The sequence below is a fragment of the Oncorhynchus mykiss genome, chromosome 13, assembly GCF_013265735.2.
Source record: "Oncorhynchus mykiss isolate Arlee chromosome 13, USDA_OmykA_1.1, whole genome shotgun sequence".
Taxonomy (NCBI): domain Eukaryota; kingdom Metazoa; phylum Chordata; class Actinopteri; order Salmoniformes; family Salmonidae; genus Oncorhynchus; species Oncorhynchus mykiss.
Genome location: NC_048577.1, coordinates 55,356,206 through 55,372,755, shown reverse-complemented (window position 1 = coordinate 55,372,755; position 16,550 = coordinate 55,356,206). Strand labels below are relative to the sequence as shown.

The 16,550-nt window shown below is 42.9% G+C and overlaps 1 protein-coding gene across 2 annotated transcripts in view; it reads right to left on the bottom strand.

The window, feature by feature from the left end:
- The window catches only part of LOC110539040 (serine/threonine-protein kinase LMTK2-like), a 54,064-nt gene that overhangs the window by 22,010 nt on the left and 15,504 nt on the right, over positions 1-16,550 (bottom strand). For both annotated transcript variants that reach the window (XM_036941571.1, XM_036941572.1), the window contains exons 2-6: positions 12,965-13,098; positions 10,830-10,983; positions 7,626-7,702; positions 6,947-7,065; positions 6,429-6,516 (exon numbers count right to left, since the gene is read on the bottom strand). In XM_036941571.1, the coding sequence (XP_036797466.1) occupies positions 6,429-6,516; positions 6,947-7,065; positions 7,626-7,702; positions 10,830-10,983; positions 12,965-13,098 (572 nt within the window). The remainder of the gene's footprint in view (positions 1-6,428; positions 6,517-6,946; positions 7,066-7,625; positions 7,703-10,829; positions 10,984-12,964; positions 13,099-16,550) is intronic.

Here is a 16,550-nt window from a genome sequence, read left to right as displayed (position 1 = left end):
GGAAGAAAAATTGCCCCATAAGATTAACGTCCACCATCATAATTTACAGTAGGCCGTGTTTCCGCTGCAAACATGTAGCTGTGGCACTGCAAAGTCATTGCCGCTACTTTCTGCCAAGGCGCACTTTGAAGACGCTATAACAGTCCACATTTACTTCTCCTCTGCAAATACAATGAGTAATGACTAGAAAATCCAGACAGCGCCACAGTAGAATATTTGATATATTTACCTAGTCTGTTTGTTGTTGTGTGTTTTTTGCAAGATAAATGTTCCTCTCAAGGTGCATTCAAGTTGACAGTGTTATAGGAAGGGACAAGCAGCCAATTCTTAATGCAACAGCAGTTTTAATGGCATTTGTTTAAAAGAGCTTTCCATTCCTACTTTCTTATCTTCAAAATGTGTGTAAACTGTACCATTGTAAACCCAGAGTTTTAGCAGTGGCATGGTTAACCTCTCTGCGCACGGAACCCGGTAGCGGGCTGAAATTCCACAACATACGGTGATCACTACATAAATAGTCATATTAAACATTCATGAAAATACAAGTGTCTCACATGTATCGAAAGCCTAGAATCTTGCTAACCCAACTGCGTTGTCAGATTTAAAAAAGGATTTACTGCGAAAGAATACGATGTGATTATCTGAGGATAGAGCCCCATAAAATATATATATATTTCAACCAGCACAGGCTAACAAAATCAAACTGCATTAAAATAAATAGTTTACCTTTGACGATCTTCGTCTGTTTGCAATTCCAATGCTCATTGTTACACAATGAATTATCTTTTGTTTGATAAAATCCGTTTTTATAGCCTAACACGAAATGTTTTGTGAACCGCTTGTGTCGTGAATTCCGTCTCATTCCATTTTCGACGACACATTCGAAGGTAAATACCCACACAAAACGTGACTTTTCCAGTCATGTTTGGTTTCATTGCAATCAACTGGTTTGTTTGTAACACAACCAAACCTGATGGGACGTATTGGCTGAAAGAAACCGATTTGAAGACAAGTAATGACATCACTGTGCACCAATGATATGACCACTGTTTCGTTGATTGACTGTATTTTAACCCAATGACCACTGATCGTCTTGAAATCTAGCTGGGTAGATAGCCAATGAGCGGAGGTAAACGGCAATATGCAATGGTTGTGTGTTGGAAGACCAACCCATGTAGTGAACTCCGGCGTAAAGACAGTCATTCCCTATTCAAGTTTTATACCGGAAGGAACTACGCATATTACGAAACAGCATTGTTTGGTAAACGCGCAGATTCAGCTGTTTATATATCAATGAGTATGGCGACTAAGTCAGGGAAAGCTAAATCGAAGTCTAGATATACAGGTGTACACACAATTTTAGAAGAAATTGATAGGAAAAGCGAGACAGAGATTGTTCTAGGACGATTCATTTAGTGATTCCCAAGTGGAGGAATATTTTTTGAACAGAGAGGACATGTTTTGGACTGGTAAGTTCTTCTCGTGCTAATGCCCTTGTTTGAAATGAATAATATAAAATATTAGTGATTTTTTTTAATTTTAGAAGCAATATATAAAAATGTAATGTAATGAAATGTGAGATGCGTGTGTCTGCCGCCCCAACCCACATGAAATAGCCTATTTGAGGCTGTTGAGTGGAGGGCAGGCCCACAACAATGGCCAAAGTGAAATGGATAATAATAATAAAGACAGTAGATCTAGCAGGTCTATAATAATATATTCAACCTTATGTTCCCTGTACTCATATATATGTCTTCATGCAGAAACTGAAAAAAAGTAGGGGGTAGCTCTTGAGAAGTTAAGAACATTAGCATGCCACAATTCACTGTGAGTGCATTGGGGAGTGTGGGGCAGAATGTAACACAGGTCAATGGTAAGGTAACTTGGGGTAAAACACAGCCCCACCGGAATATCTTTTTTTGTAGTGACTCAAAATTGTGATGAGACCGATTACATTTGTTGCTGAGCAAGACTAGTGGCCACCAGGGATAGTGTTGGGGGGGGGGGGGGGGGGGGGTAAATGGTGACATGACGTGGTTTCTGTAAGAAGTGCATGACCTCAAGTTACCCTATCAGGTAGGCAGGCCTACATAATGTTCGCTGTGTTTATGCATGTTTTTGGAACATCAAATTCATCAATAAGATACTAACTAATTAAAAGATCACATTTGGGATCTAACTAATGATTAGATCAATAGGATAAATGCAGATAAGCAAACCCAAGATTCAGACTATTTATAGCCACTATGCTGTTTTCAGCTGGCCTACAGGTAAAATATGGACCATGCATAGGCTATATTCACAATGTTCCAATATGTATAAAAATAAATAAATACAAATATGGACCATGCATAGGCTATATTCACAATGGTCCAACATGTATAAAAATAAATAAAAATGTTAAACAAATAATTTTACCAGTATGTTATTAGGCTCATTATATTTTAGACGGCGTGAGCATTATTTTATTTTTCATTCACTTTGGAGTAAAAAGTCAACAGAACAGAGCTTCTCAATCTTTCAATATTAAAAATTCTCTGGGGGGACCCTCTCCGCAACTTCACCCCCAGAGCTCCCTTTTCATGTCATCCAACAAATGTTTGCTAAACGGCATTGGTATTTGGATTGGTTGGTACTTTGGTCAGATGACATGAAAATAGAGCACTTTGGCCACACACACCAGTGGTGGGTTTGGTGTTGAAATGAGAATGTATGAGCAGAAAAGAACCCCATACCTACTGTAAAATATGGTGGTGGATCTTTGATGTTATGGGGTTATTTTGCTTCCACTGGGGCCCTTGTTAAGGTCAACGGCTTCATGAACTTTACCCAGTACCAGGATATTTCAGCCCAAAATCTGGTTGCCTCTGTCAGGAGGCTGAAACTCGGCTGCAAGTGGATCTTCCAGCAACACAATAACCCAAGCACACATTAAAATCAACAAAGAAATGGTTAATTGGCTACAAAACTGACATTTTGCAACGGCCATCTCAGTCTCCAGACTTGAAACTACTATAAAAACCTGTGGTTGGATAAAGGATATCAAGGATCTGGAAAGATTCTGTAGGGAGGAATGGTCTAAGATCCCTGCCAATGTCTTCTCCAACTCATAAAACATTTTAGAAAAATGCTCAGTGCCATTATGCTAGCAAGGTGAGGTATTGAAAAGTATTGAAAACAGGAGTGTAAATCATTTTGACCCCAATGTTTGATATTAAGTTTTTTTTATTTAATTTACTTTATCCATACAAATATCATGACACCTAAATAACTTAACAATAAAAAAAGGTGCAAAACACCCCACCCATACCTTCTGGATGGTGAGTGACAAAACACCCCACCCATACCTTCTGGATGGTGAGTGCCAAAACACCCCACCCATACCTTCTGGATGGTGAGTGCCAAAACACCCCACCCATACCTTCTGGATGGTGAGTGCCAAAACACCCCACCCATACCTTCTGGATGGTGAGTGCCAAAACACCCCACCCATACCTTCTGGATGGTGAGTGCCAAAACACCCCACCCATACCTTCTGGATGGTGAGTGCCAAAACACCCCACCCATACCTTCTGGATGGTGAGTGCCAAAACACCCCACCCATACCTTCTGGATGGTGAGTGCCAAAACACCCCACCCATACCTTCTGGATGGTGAGTGCCAAAACACCCCACCCATACCTTCTGGATGGTGAGTGCCAAAACACCCCACCCATACCTTCTGGATGGTGAGTGCCAAAACACCCCACCCATACCTTCTGGATGGTGAGTGCCAAAACACCCCACCCATACCTTCTGGATGGTGAGTGCCAAAACACCCCACCCATACCTTCTGGATGGTGAGTGCCAAAACACCCCACCCATACCTTCTGGATGGTGAGTGCCAAAACACCCCACCCATACCTTCTGGATGGTGAGTGCCAAAACACCCCACCCATACCTTCTGGATGGTGAGTGACAACACACCCCACCCATACCTTCTGGATGGTGAGTGACAAAACATCCCACCCATACCTTCTGGATGGTGAGTGCCAAAACACCCCACCCATACCTTCTGGATGGTGAGTGCCAAAACACCCCACCCATACCTTCTGGATGGTGAGTGCCAAAACACCCCACCCATACCTTCTGGATGGTGAGTGCCAAAACACCCCACCCATACCTTCTGGATGGTGAGTGCCAAAACACCCCACCCATACCTTCTGGATGGTGAGTGACAACACACCCCACCCATACCTTCTGGATGGTGAGTGACAAAACACCCCACCCATACCTTCTGGATGGTGAGTGACAAAACACCCCACCCATACCTTCTGGATGGTGAGTGACAAAACACCCCACCCATACCTTCTGGATGGTGAGTGACAAAACACCCCACCCATACCTTCTGGATGGTGAGTGACAAAACACCCCACCCATACCTTCTGGATGGTGAGTGACAAAACACCCCACCCATACCTTCTGGATGGTGAGCGACAAAACACCCCACCCATACCTTCTGGATGGTGAGTGACAAAACACCCCACCCATACCTTCTGGATGGTGAGTGCCAAAATAAGTCCTCCTCAAAGCTCCTCCATAGACCAGATGCAACAACTGTTGCAGAGCCATCAGAGCTGAGCTACCTCATCAAGTTAATACCTCCGGCCAAGATGACCCGCTCAGTTACAAGGTCCACTCACACCCTCCTCTCCAGCCTGAAGTTGTTTAACGACCACAATAACATTAAGTCATTAGCCAAACCCCATCTCCGTCCTCTGGATGTCGATTAAGGCAGCCCCTTCCTACAACCAGAGGCCTCTGCTATAGTAGTGGCCAGTCAGTCACAAGGCACAGTACCAGGCAGAGAGAGAGCTCTGTCAGAGATATGGGGGGCATCCCTCCTCCCTTTATAGAGGCTAGATCTGGGTTGGGGTCTAATTTATAGAGGCTAGATCTGGGTTGGGGTCTAATTTATAGAGGCTAGATCTGGGTTGGGGTCTGATCTATAGAGTCTAGATCTGGGTTGGGGTCTGATCTATAGAGTCTAGATCTGGGTTAGGGTCTGATTCATAGAGTCTAAATCTGGGTTAGGGTCACTTGAGGGCTCCCACATGTGCACACACACAAAGTCTGACACACACACAAAGTCTGACACACACACAAAGTCTGACACACACACAAAGTAAAACTCCATCTATGCAAACAAACACGAAGCCCAACAGTAAACACACACTATATCAAACACGCACTATATCAAACACGCACTATATCAAACACGCACTATATCAAACACGCACTATATCAAACACGCACTATATCAAACACGCACTATATCAAACACGCACTATATCAAACACGCCCCACTTACACACAAGCACACGCGTACACACACTAAACCGAGGGCTGATGCCACTGCGGGTAACAGCCTTTCAGATGCACTGAAAAATGAGCTCTGGCCGAACTGAATCAGAACATACCATTCACATGCCTGACTTACAGCCTGTCATCCCGAAACAGACTCAGCCGAAACACTAACCCCGAGAGGGGGAACGGAAACACATAAAATAAACACAGAAATAAATACCTCTGAAACTCCCAGCTAATCCTAAAGACAGGCAGGACCTAATCAACAGGGTAATGTATATTCTACCAAGACTGAACATTCTGACGTGCTCACACAGCACGAGCTGACAAAAAAAACACTGAGGACCAACATATTGCCAGTGTGGAGAGAAAACACACAAACACAGCAGGATGTGGGACTGGGCTCAGTGGGCTGATGGGGGGGGGGGGGGGGTAAATGGAGCCTGTTTGCTGAGGGAGGGAGGGAGGGAGGGAGGGAGGGAGGGAGGGAGGGAGGGAGGGAGGGAGGGAGGGAGGGAGGGAGGGAGGGAGGGAGGGAGGGAGGGAGGGAGGGAGGGAGGGAGGGAGGGAGGGAATGTGAACTGAGACAGGTCCCTGATGAAACATGCTGCTATGCAGCTCTCTGGTCCTGGGCACAGGGGCAAGAGGGGCCCAGAATAGATCAAGAAAAACACTAGATAAATCAGGCCATGATGGACAGCATTGACGGAGTGCAGCTCCCCAATAACCCAAGACGGATAGGCAAGCTAATTTAAGATTGGGAAGGGGGGGGCTTGTAAGGCCAGGTGATTGGGAGGCTAAATTATGTCTACTTATTGGATGGCGTTGGAACTGGAGTCTGAGCTGCCCACAAGCGGAGCTTACCACAGTCAGACAGACAGGATGGTCTAATTACTCCCTTCCACTCTGATCATGAGTTAGGAAAAATGCCTGGCATGTTGACATATCATTTGGTGGCAGCTGTGGGATTCATCCAAAACATGTTCTGATGTTTTGACTTTTAAAAGGGTTCACTGATAAACTATAATAGGTACTGTATATTGACTCATACAATCATAAATGATAGTAATTGAGGACACTCACCAGCTCGCAGTACTCAAAGACCAGCAAGAAGGGGATAGCCTCCACACACTGGCCCAAACACTGCAGGATGTTAGGGTGCACCAGAACTCTATGAAGAGAAACACCGGTTAAGACAATCTACTGTAGTCTATATCACTGATGTGAATACTGGAGGACTACAGCTGGCATCTCTTCCAGTCCCATTCTGTTGCTAAAGACTAGTGAAATAAGAACACTCTGCAGTGTCCAAGTTAGAAGGCAGAGGGTGCTGCTCCACTAGGAGAAGTCAGGCGTAGCTGTCATTATAAATACCTTAGTTACTTTATTCAAGTACTGACAGATCTGTTATTTCGATTCTTGCTATAATGCATTTTCTAAATTAATCTGGTGTGTTCCATTTAGCCAATTGTTGGAACTGGGCCTTTGGCAAAATTTTCCTGAAAATCTGAAAACGACCCTGAAATTGCCATGACAATAAAATAAATGTCCAAAATGCCCCTTCTTTTCAGCCTCTCCCAGCAGACATGCCAGTAGCTCACCTGTAAGGGTCTCCATGCTGCAGGAAGTCATTCTGCTCCATGGCACTTGCGTTAGCCTTCAGCTCCTTGACCACCGCCTTGGCCCCACCCGGGTCTGTGTAGATCTCACTGAGGAGGACCTGGACACACACAGGTTAGAGTGCAGGGAAGGAAACACACAGGAAGCATGTTAAGGGTCGAGCCAAAACACTGGTGGTCTGCAGGAAGGCAGGTCTTTCTGAAAACAAGGGAAGGATGGTGGAGATGTAGTTAGGGGATGGGGGGGGGGTGGGTGTAGCTAGGGGATGGATGTAGCTAGGGGATGACGGGGGTGTAGCTTGGAGATGGGGGGGGGGTGTAGCTACGGGATGGGTGAAAGCCAGGGGAGCCATGGAGAGACAGCATTAATCACAACATAGAACACACTGCCAGGTGGTGTAGGACCAGAGGCTGAGGGGCTACTCTAGTCATATTTACCATGTTGATTCATTAAGGATGAGCTTCAACTGTGACGAAGTGAGCAGCTGTCTCCTTTTGTTATTACGTACACCAAAACTCAACCCCGGGGTGAAATACTCGCTCCCTCTCAAACACACTGTACAGGCTACTGGAGACAACTGACTAAAGCATCTGGAGTAGGGTTGGAATTTTGGGAAAGGTAACAGAATTTTGCGACCTTCGTCAGGAAGAAATGTCTTACCTTGCCAAACCAGCCGTTCCCAATCTCCTGGATGTAGCTGAGACTGTGACGGACCACCTGAGGGCCAGTGGATCCCACTGCGGTGGCCAACAAAAAAAGAACCCAGAGTTAGTGTGTGTGATCTGCAGGTATGTCGTAGTACGCAGCATTCTGGTCCCAGACCAAACCATGGTGACACAATGGCACCTGTTTGTTTTTTCTATTTTTATTTATTTAACCTTTATTTAAATAGGCTGTTGCATTATATCAAATGTTCATCTGTATGGTTTTTCCTCTGTGAAGAGATGCAGCCAGGGCATGAGTTCAATCAATACAGAAAACTGGAGCAGTTGTGTTGTTAGTTATCTAAACACAGTGGCAGGATTCTATTCAGATCAGATGCTCAGGCCAGGATATGTTCCAACTGTATTTACTCATTGCAAAACAACAGCAGTGTTACACATTATGGATTCCCAGGAAAAAGGTACAGGAGTGTTTAAACAAAAGCTTCATACATTAAGATGTTAATCTACTTCCTTCCCATATGAAGCCTGAGCATGTAAACTGAGGCTAACCTTTGACCTTACACAGGGCCCATATGGAACTAGTACAGAAGGAAATATCCAAGGGTCAGTATTTCTGTCACATGCCACTGAATCTACTTAGAAATGTCTTACAGTACATGAGGAAAACAGCCGACAGATGTGGCTTCACTGAGCCAAGTTAGCTAACTAAACCAACACAGACGTTATGCATGGGTTGCCCACACAATCAGGTCAACAAACCTTGTTGAGGGGACTTAACGTCAAAAGTATTCAGAGCTCTAAAGTGAAACTAATTTGGTCGCATATGTGACAAACTATTTTTTGTGCAGCCAGAGATGTTATTTTGGGAGCATTGTGCGACTTGGAAAAGATCTCCCAGATAATTACTGTTGTAGCCTAACGATAAGGCTTCGCCGTACCGTTGTTTCCGAGTGCCCTAGAGAAAACAATCTGATTTGATAGCGTCATGGTTGCACCATTGCTACAGCAAAAAACTGCTTGCTTGTAGCCCAACAAGGTCAAAGGATCTGACCAATATTACCGCCTAAACATTTCTATCTTCCTATAGCGGGAACCACATTTTACATTCAAACCATGCCATTGTAAAACTATTCACTAACCATTTATAATTTGTTCAGACATGTCACCTCATTGGCGAGCTAGCTAACAACCTGGTAACTTAAAACTAAAGAAAGTCTTATTTAACTAGGCAAGTCAGTTATGAACAAATTCTAAATTTACAATGACGGCCTACCCCAGCCAAACCCGAACGACGCTCGGCCAATTGTGCGCTACCCTTTGAGACTCCCAACCACGGCCGGATGTGATACAGCCTGGATTCGAACCAGGGACTGTAGTGATGCCTCTTGCACTGAGATGCAGTGCCTTAGACCACAGCCACTCGGGAGCCCTACCAGTATATCCAAACATTTTGTGGCACAGAAAGAAAGGAAAAGGGATAGCTACTTCAGAAGTTAAATGATCATAACAATTAATGAATAACAGATCTCTTGCATGTCATCATCGCAAATGGGACATTTTTAAAGAGTGTGTACAATTAAATGTACTGGTTTTACACAATGTAGAAAAAACCTCATATTCCACAAATGGCTTATTCATCAACATTTTCGCTTTAATAAAAGCTTATAGTGTAGGCTGTATCTCAATCAATTACAAAAATCTTATTTTCTGGTGCTCCTAAATGTAATGTGGTGCTTCCTAACATTTTTCAGTTGAGAGGACCACTGCTACCAATAAAAAAATTTGAGCCCCAAATACATTACGGACCAGGAAGTAGAATATAAACTCCAGGCCTATATGCACCTCAGACAGATTTGGCCCCATCCTGTCTTCATATGAATCAGTGGGGGGTACTCTTAGAGACTAAAATAATCTGGCTAAGCGTTTGAGTAAATCCTTTACAATAGTACATGATAAAATTACAAGGATTTGACCTACTCCCCAGACAGAAACCGCCTTTGTGCAATAATCTTGATCTTCGCAGGCTGAACATTTTATTTTTCAAAGGGCCCCTATGATAATCAGCCTGGCACTCCTTTAAATGGAGTGATCACATCTAGCCATCAAATTAAGTCACAAATCCATAATAAGTACAAAGACATAAGCCCTGGCCAAATGCAATGAACCAAAAGTGAATGAGTCGCTCTCACAACATCGTGTGTGCCTAATACAACAGCATCTGGGAGTGTTTGGAAACTAGCACCTGTCCACTACCCAAGGGGGAGCTACTGAGAATGTAGCACAGTCCTGTTATGCAATGACTGACTGGCACAGCTCAAAGGCTATCATACTGCATACGAGAAGCAGAGAAGACACTCCTACTAAGAGAATGACGGAAATACTGAACGGCTGATGGAGACCATAACAAAGTTTAGCTTTAATGTCTACTTCAAAGGAGCATGTGACGAAGTTTACAGACTATAAACCCACTATAATGTCACTGGCTGGAAGCAGGGCTGATATACGGCTTATCATGTGAGGAAAGAGTAGTAAACCCAGGGATATAGGCTGCCAGATCATTAGATGTGTTGTTGCCCCTAGGCAGTGCATGACAGTGTCCCAATTAAAGTGTAAAAAAAAGCAGGCAGGTTGGCATTTATTGGGATGACTTATATACTCGAGGCAGCTCCGCAGGGTGGTCACTAGCTGGCACAGCCACAAAGTCATAAAATGTTATTAACCCTAACCACACAGCAAACCTTATGCCCAACCGTAACCTTAAATTACAACCAAAAAAAGCACATTTTTGTTTTTATACATTTTTACTTTGTGTCTGTTTCATCTAACGAAAACTGCTCTACTCTGCCTCCAGGACAAGACTCATCCCAATCAACCTGTAAAAAGCAGAGGAGAAAGTCCAAAGGGAATGATGACGGTATCAACTCCACCTGACTGATACAGTAAGACAGCTGGGTCACATTCATTCGGTTTGAAAATTTGAAAATGTTTCGCAACAGGAAATTTAAAAAAAGTTTCATTTCTTATGTGCGTTTACAGGAAGTCCCTTCCTGTTTCAGTCGGTTTGGTGCCTAATAAACACAACCCTGGATACTGTATGCCAAGTTATGGCAAAGGGTCAGAATAAAAAAATCTTGGTCCTATGTGTAATGTGCTGGTAGGACTACACATCTAAGAAAAGTAAGGGTGTCTGACCCCTGACCTGAGATACGGGGGGGTGTCTCCAGGTGGGGGGGTCCGGGCAGGGCCACAGGGGGCACTGCCAGGGTGTACACCTCAGCAGGGGATTGCATGGAGGGGGTGTCTTCAGCTGGAGGGGTGAAGTCAATCTCATCCTCAAAATTGTCCTCAAACTCCTGAAAAACACAAAAGTACAACTGTGTTCACCAAACACGGGGATCCTACTTCTGACACCAGTGTACGTTATAATTGTATGTGTGTTACATATGGATGAGGCAGAGCGAGATGAGTCAAATGAACATGTTTAATCCTTGAACTGGACCAAAACAGAATTATCATATTAGCATTTTTTTGCACATCATGTTCAAATCATCTAAGTGGCTAACATTTTTTTGAGATACCTTTGGATTACTTGGACATGTGAGAAAAATTCTAATATCAGTCCCATGACTTGAATGGGATTTGGATTTGTGCCACAAATGCTAAAACGTTAGCATTTGGAAACAGTGCAAGGGAAACTGAACCAAAGCATGGATTTACTGTCATACTTCGACCATAGACTGCTTAGGAAACCAATGTCCTTTTTTAATTTGGGTGAACTATCCCTTTAACTCATTACATTAATCATAGCCAATATCTCAACGCAAAGTTTATAAAATTCTGGGTCACGGCAGGTAGCCTAGTGGTTAGAGCATTGGACCAGTAACCGAAAGGTTGCTGGATTGAATCCCCGAGCTGACAAGGTAAAAATCTGTCGTTCTGCCTATGAACCAAACAAGGCACACTCTTCCCCGGTAGGCCATTATTGTAAATAAGAATTTGTTCTTAACTGACTTGTCTTTTGCTAAATAAAGGTATAATTCAAAATTTTAAAAATTTATAAAATGAATGGCCTACAATTTAAAAAAAAGTGTCCAAAAATACCGATTTCCGATTGAAAACAGTCCTAATTAATCGGCCATTCCGATTAATCGGTCGACCTCTACTACAGAGTACTGCAAGACAGGTCTGTGTAAATTAGGCAACCAAACGATACCATGGCTTTATTTAGCTTCCCTTTGGAGCAAATTAGATATGCACAAATGTCCTGACAGTGACTTAACTTCTTGGTGACAGGGGGCAGTATATTCACGTCCGGATGAAATGCATGCCCAAATTCAACTGCCTGCTACTCATCCCCAGAAGTTAAGATATGCATATTATTAGTAGATTTGGATAGAAAACACTCTTAAGTTTCAAAAACTGTTTGAATAATGTCTGTGAGTATAACAGAAATTATGTAGCAGGCGAAACCCAGAGGAAAAGCCATTGAGATTCTCTTCTTTTCAATGGGTTTTCATTGGGAATCGAGATTTCTAAGGGACCTTCTTGCAGTTCCTACCGCTTCCACTGGATGTCACCAGACTTTAGAAATTGATTGAGGACTTTCCTTTGTGTAATGAAGAAGTAGTCCTGTTCAAAACGAGGGTCACTTCAAGTGTACTGTTTGTTAGAGGACCGTGACCATAAAGGTAGCGTCAGTTTGTATTCTTCCTGTATTGAACACAGATCATCCCGTCTTCAATTTTAAAGATGATTTAGTTAAAAAAATACCTAAAGTTGTAATACAAAAGTAGTTTGAAATGTTTTGGCAAAGTTTACAGGTAACTTTTGAGATATTTTGTAGTCATGCTGCGCAAGTTGGAAACTGTGTTTTTCTGGATCAAACGCGCCAAATAAGTTGACATTTTGGATATATATCGATGGAATTAATTTGGTGATGTTTATGGGACATATTGGAGTGCCAACAGAAGAAGCTCGTCAAAGGTAAGGCATGATTTATATTTTTATTTCTGCATTTTGTGTCGCGCCTGCAGGGTTGAAATATGCTTCTCGCTCTTTGTTTACTTATGGAGGTGCTATCCTCAGATAACAGCATCGTTTGCTTTCGCCAAAAAGCCTTTTTGAAATCTGACATGTTGGCTGGATTCACAACACGTGTAGCTTTAATTTGGTATCTTGCATGTGTGATTTCACGAAAGTTTGATTTTTATAGTAATTTCTTTGAATTTGGCGCTCTGCATTTTCACTGGCTTTTGGCCAGGTTGGACGCTAGCGTCCGCATATCCAAAAAGAGGTTAAGCCTACTACGTGTTGTCAGGTGCCTGAGAATCTCACCTTGAAATTGACTTCCCGCTCCTTGCAGCAGGTCACACAGTTCACCAGCAGGGCCACCAGGACCAGCAGGGCAATCAGTGACACAACCACAGAGAGGTGTAGAGAGACAGACAGCTGGCCACCTGCAGTCTCCCCTGAAAAAAGACAGGTCAAAGAATATTAGTTCTGCCATACAGCGTTGTGCTGAGCAGCTCAAAAGTTCAAGCTGTATCAAGAATAAGTATTGCACATGCCACTGGGACAGTGAATGGTGTTATGCAGCGCTGCAAGCACAGATATGCCTCTATTTGATAGGCTAGTGTTCCTCGCCAGTAATGGACATTAACAAAAAAAGCTAAATGTACATTCAATTGTGATGACTGGTATTCATATAGGCCTAGGTGTTTCCTTATGATGATCACATCCTGTTTCCGGTGTCACGTTCACCAACAACTCAGAGGCCAGAACAAGCTGAGGCTTGAGAGGTCCATTTCTCTGACCATTTCATTGCCATCTCGAACCTTCCCCCACTCACCCTCCTTCCCATTAGTACATCAACTGGCTGACAGGGTCCACACAGAGCAGTAAAACGTGTTGGTTGCTGGGGATGCTGGGCCAGCAGTTCAGATGTCAAGTGTGTTGACAAGATCCTCTCCCAACCCCCTCACCACTCTGTCACCACAGCCTTATCAACAGAGGCTGGACTGACTGACCCTATCACCACCACCATCCTCCTCCCAAAAATACATGTTTACACAACAAACCACTCACAACTACGGACACTCCAACTCCTTCATCCCTGATACACTTAATCTAGGTCTGATACAGACCTGCACTATCATATAAGATGGAGAAGTGTTTACAATCTCAGTAACCAGTACCACACCAGCATGATAGTTAAAGGTTAAATCAATAAAATTAAAATAAAATGTTTTAAATGTAACCTTTATTTAACTAGGCAAGTCAATTAAGAACTAATTCTACTCGGGACAAACCCGGACGACGCTGGGCCAATTGTGCGCCGCCCTATGGGACTCCCAACCACGGTGGGATGTGATACCGACTGGATTCGAACCAGGGATTGTAGTGACGCCTCTAGCACTGAGATGCAGTGCCTTAGACAGCTGAGCCACTCAAGAGCCCAGATACAGGCCTAGATATAGGCTAGTGATCCTATGTCAGTGATCTGATTCTCCACACATTCTATCTGGAACACAGGCTACCCTCTGACTGACTGCTGCCCCAGCCCTGTGTCAGATACTCCTGTCTCACTGTATGTCAATATCCTGAAGTGGCTTCATCATCTCCTCATCACCTACCTGTCATGATCATATAGCACAATATACACACACAGGACAGGTTAAAGAAATATGGAGGATGCCTACTGGGTATTTTGCCTTCACCTCTCCAGTTCTTTTACATCAGTAGATTGAGGAAATTAGATGAGGAAGGGACCACTTGGTCCACTTTTGACCATGGATAGCCTATGCACTTAGTTTAGGTAGGATTGTCATGGTTCCGTGTTTAACTACACACTACTATTTTAAATGAAGTGAGCCCTAGAGCTTTAATAAGCCGGAGGAAATAGCCTGGGAGAGCTGGCCAACAGAAACCCTAGTAGCATCACTGTGGTCAAACAACTGGTGCTGCCATACACAGAGCACTCAATCAGGCCAGTCAGACTCATCAGTGCAGCGCCTTGGGGACCAGTAGATATGATTCAATGTGTCAGCCATAATTTTAGGTTCACTTCACCACTCTACAACTGATACTACAGTAGCCTTAGCTATAGGCTACTAGCACTAGCAGCAGCCAGTCTCTGTGGAAACCAATACATACCCTCTCCATCTATCAACACCAACAGTAGCCTTTTGAAAAGGAAGTATTACAACCAAATAAGACTAGCCTACTAAAATAAGTGACTTCCAAGATAGGCTTAACCCACAATTACTGAATGGCTTATGTTGGCAGAGAGTGTTGTTCTAGTAGTAGCAGAGCATCTCCACGTAAAGGACCCATGAGCACCAACATGTGAAGTTCTTAGGAGAAGGTCAAATGAACACTAAGAGTGTATATTTCTGAGATATTAAGGCATATATAAATGTTTGAACCATTTGTCATCCTAAAAATGTGGAATAAGCAAAGGCTTTGATTTCTGGTCAAGCAGATTGAAAATGGGTCTTCGACAACATCTACCAAGGTAAGAGAAATACAACATAACAATCATTAAAGACCCCTGCCAACTAATATTAACACATATTTAGTTTTGGACAAATGAGTTTCCTTCTGTAAGGTTAAGAAACATTGCCTTGTAATTTTGTCACAAAAACCTACATATCTTTAAGATATTTTCTAGTTTCTCTCTCATGAGGATAATGAAAGTTTGCAGAAGTAACAAGTAAAGGTAAACCTACCAATTAGTTAGTGATTTACTTTTATCAAGTTTGTTTATTCATTATTAAGTTATTAAAATTCCTAATTCTGGTAACAAATCGGTAATTGTTATGTTCAGCTCATAGGGTCACCAGCTACTGTCTGTCTTCCACTGGAATACTGTTATGTTCAGCTCTGAAAACAGTCTGCATAACCCCTCCCTCTCATGCTCCCTCTCTACCGCTCTCTCACAGCTCTTACTGACATCTACCATCTACCCAGTTTCCATTTACTGTAACAAGCCACTGAGCACCGACCGACACCGGACCTCCATGGACATTGAAAAGTAGTTGAAATTTAGTCAGTGACTGGACCAAATCTGAACCAATCAGACATCTGTTCCACAAGTTTGGACAGCACAGTACAGTAGAGAACAGTACAGAACTGTACCGAGCTAAAAACTCTACTGATCTCTACTGTGATGTCCAAACTTGTGAAACAGATGTCTGATTGTTTCAGATTTGGTCTGGATCAACCAAATGTGGTGGTGTTTGGGGACAGAGCTCATTACAATAGCCAATGTGTAGAATAACACCCAAATATATATTTCTACTTTTGTGTACCTATTCAACCATGAAGAGAATGAAATTCATATCTATAATTATGCATTTCTGTATACTACAGATCAGGGGCCCATGATGTAATTCCTACACTGTAATTCAATTATGTAAACCTAGTTCTTCAATAACCAATATGCATGTTTTCAAACTCAAGGTGTCATGTCATAGCTGACACACCAGCCTTTCTGCAGAGTCTTTGAATCTAAATTCTGAGCAGATATTTAACAGGGTTTTGGAAAACGTGGTCGCATAAAAAAAAACTGGACGTTTTACCGTAATTGTTATCAAACTTTGCATCTGCACAGCTTTTGCAGTGTTTTTCTAAATGCTCTGTGTAAATTGTTCAAAGTAGTTATTGTGCAAAGTGTTGTATGGTTTATTAAACTTTGAACTCAATGGGGTTTTTGTTTAAAGTGAAAAATCTGAGTCAACGCATAATTCAGTTACCATATAATTGCCCAGTAGGCCTACAGGTATGTGTTAAGGGCACCTTGTATCAATGCAAGTAGACTAAACCACAGGCAAAACAGAAACATGCAAACACTGGGTGTGAGATCTACGTAAATCAGTGTTTGCCTACTGTGTCCTTCCACTCTGAAGCGACTGTGCAAGCG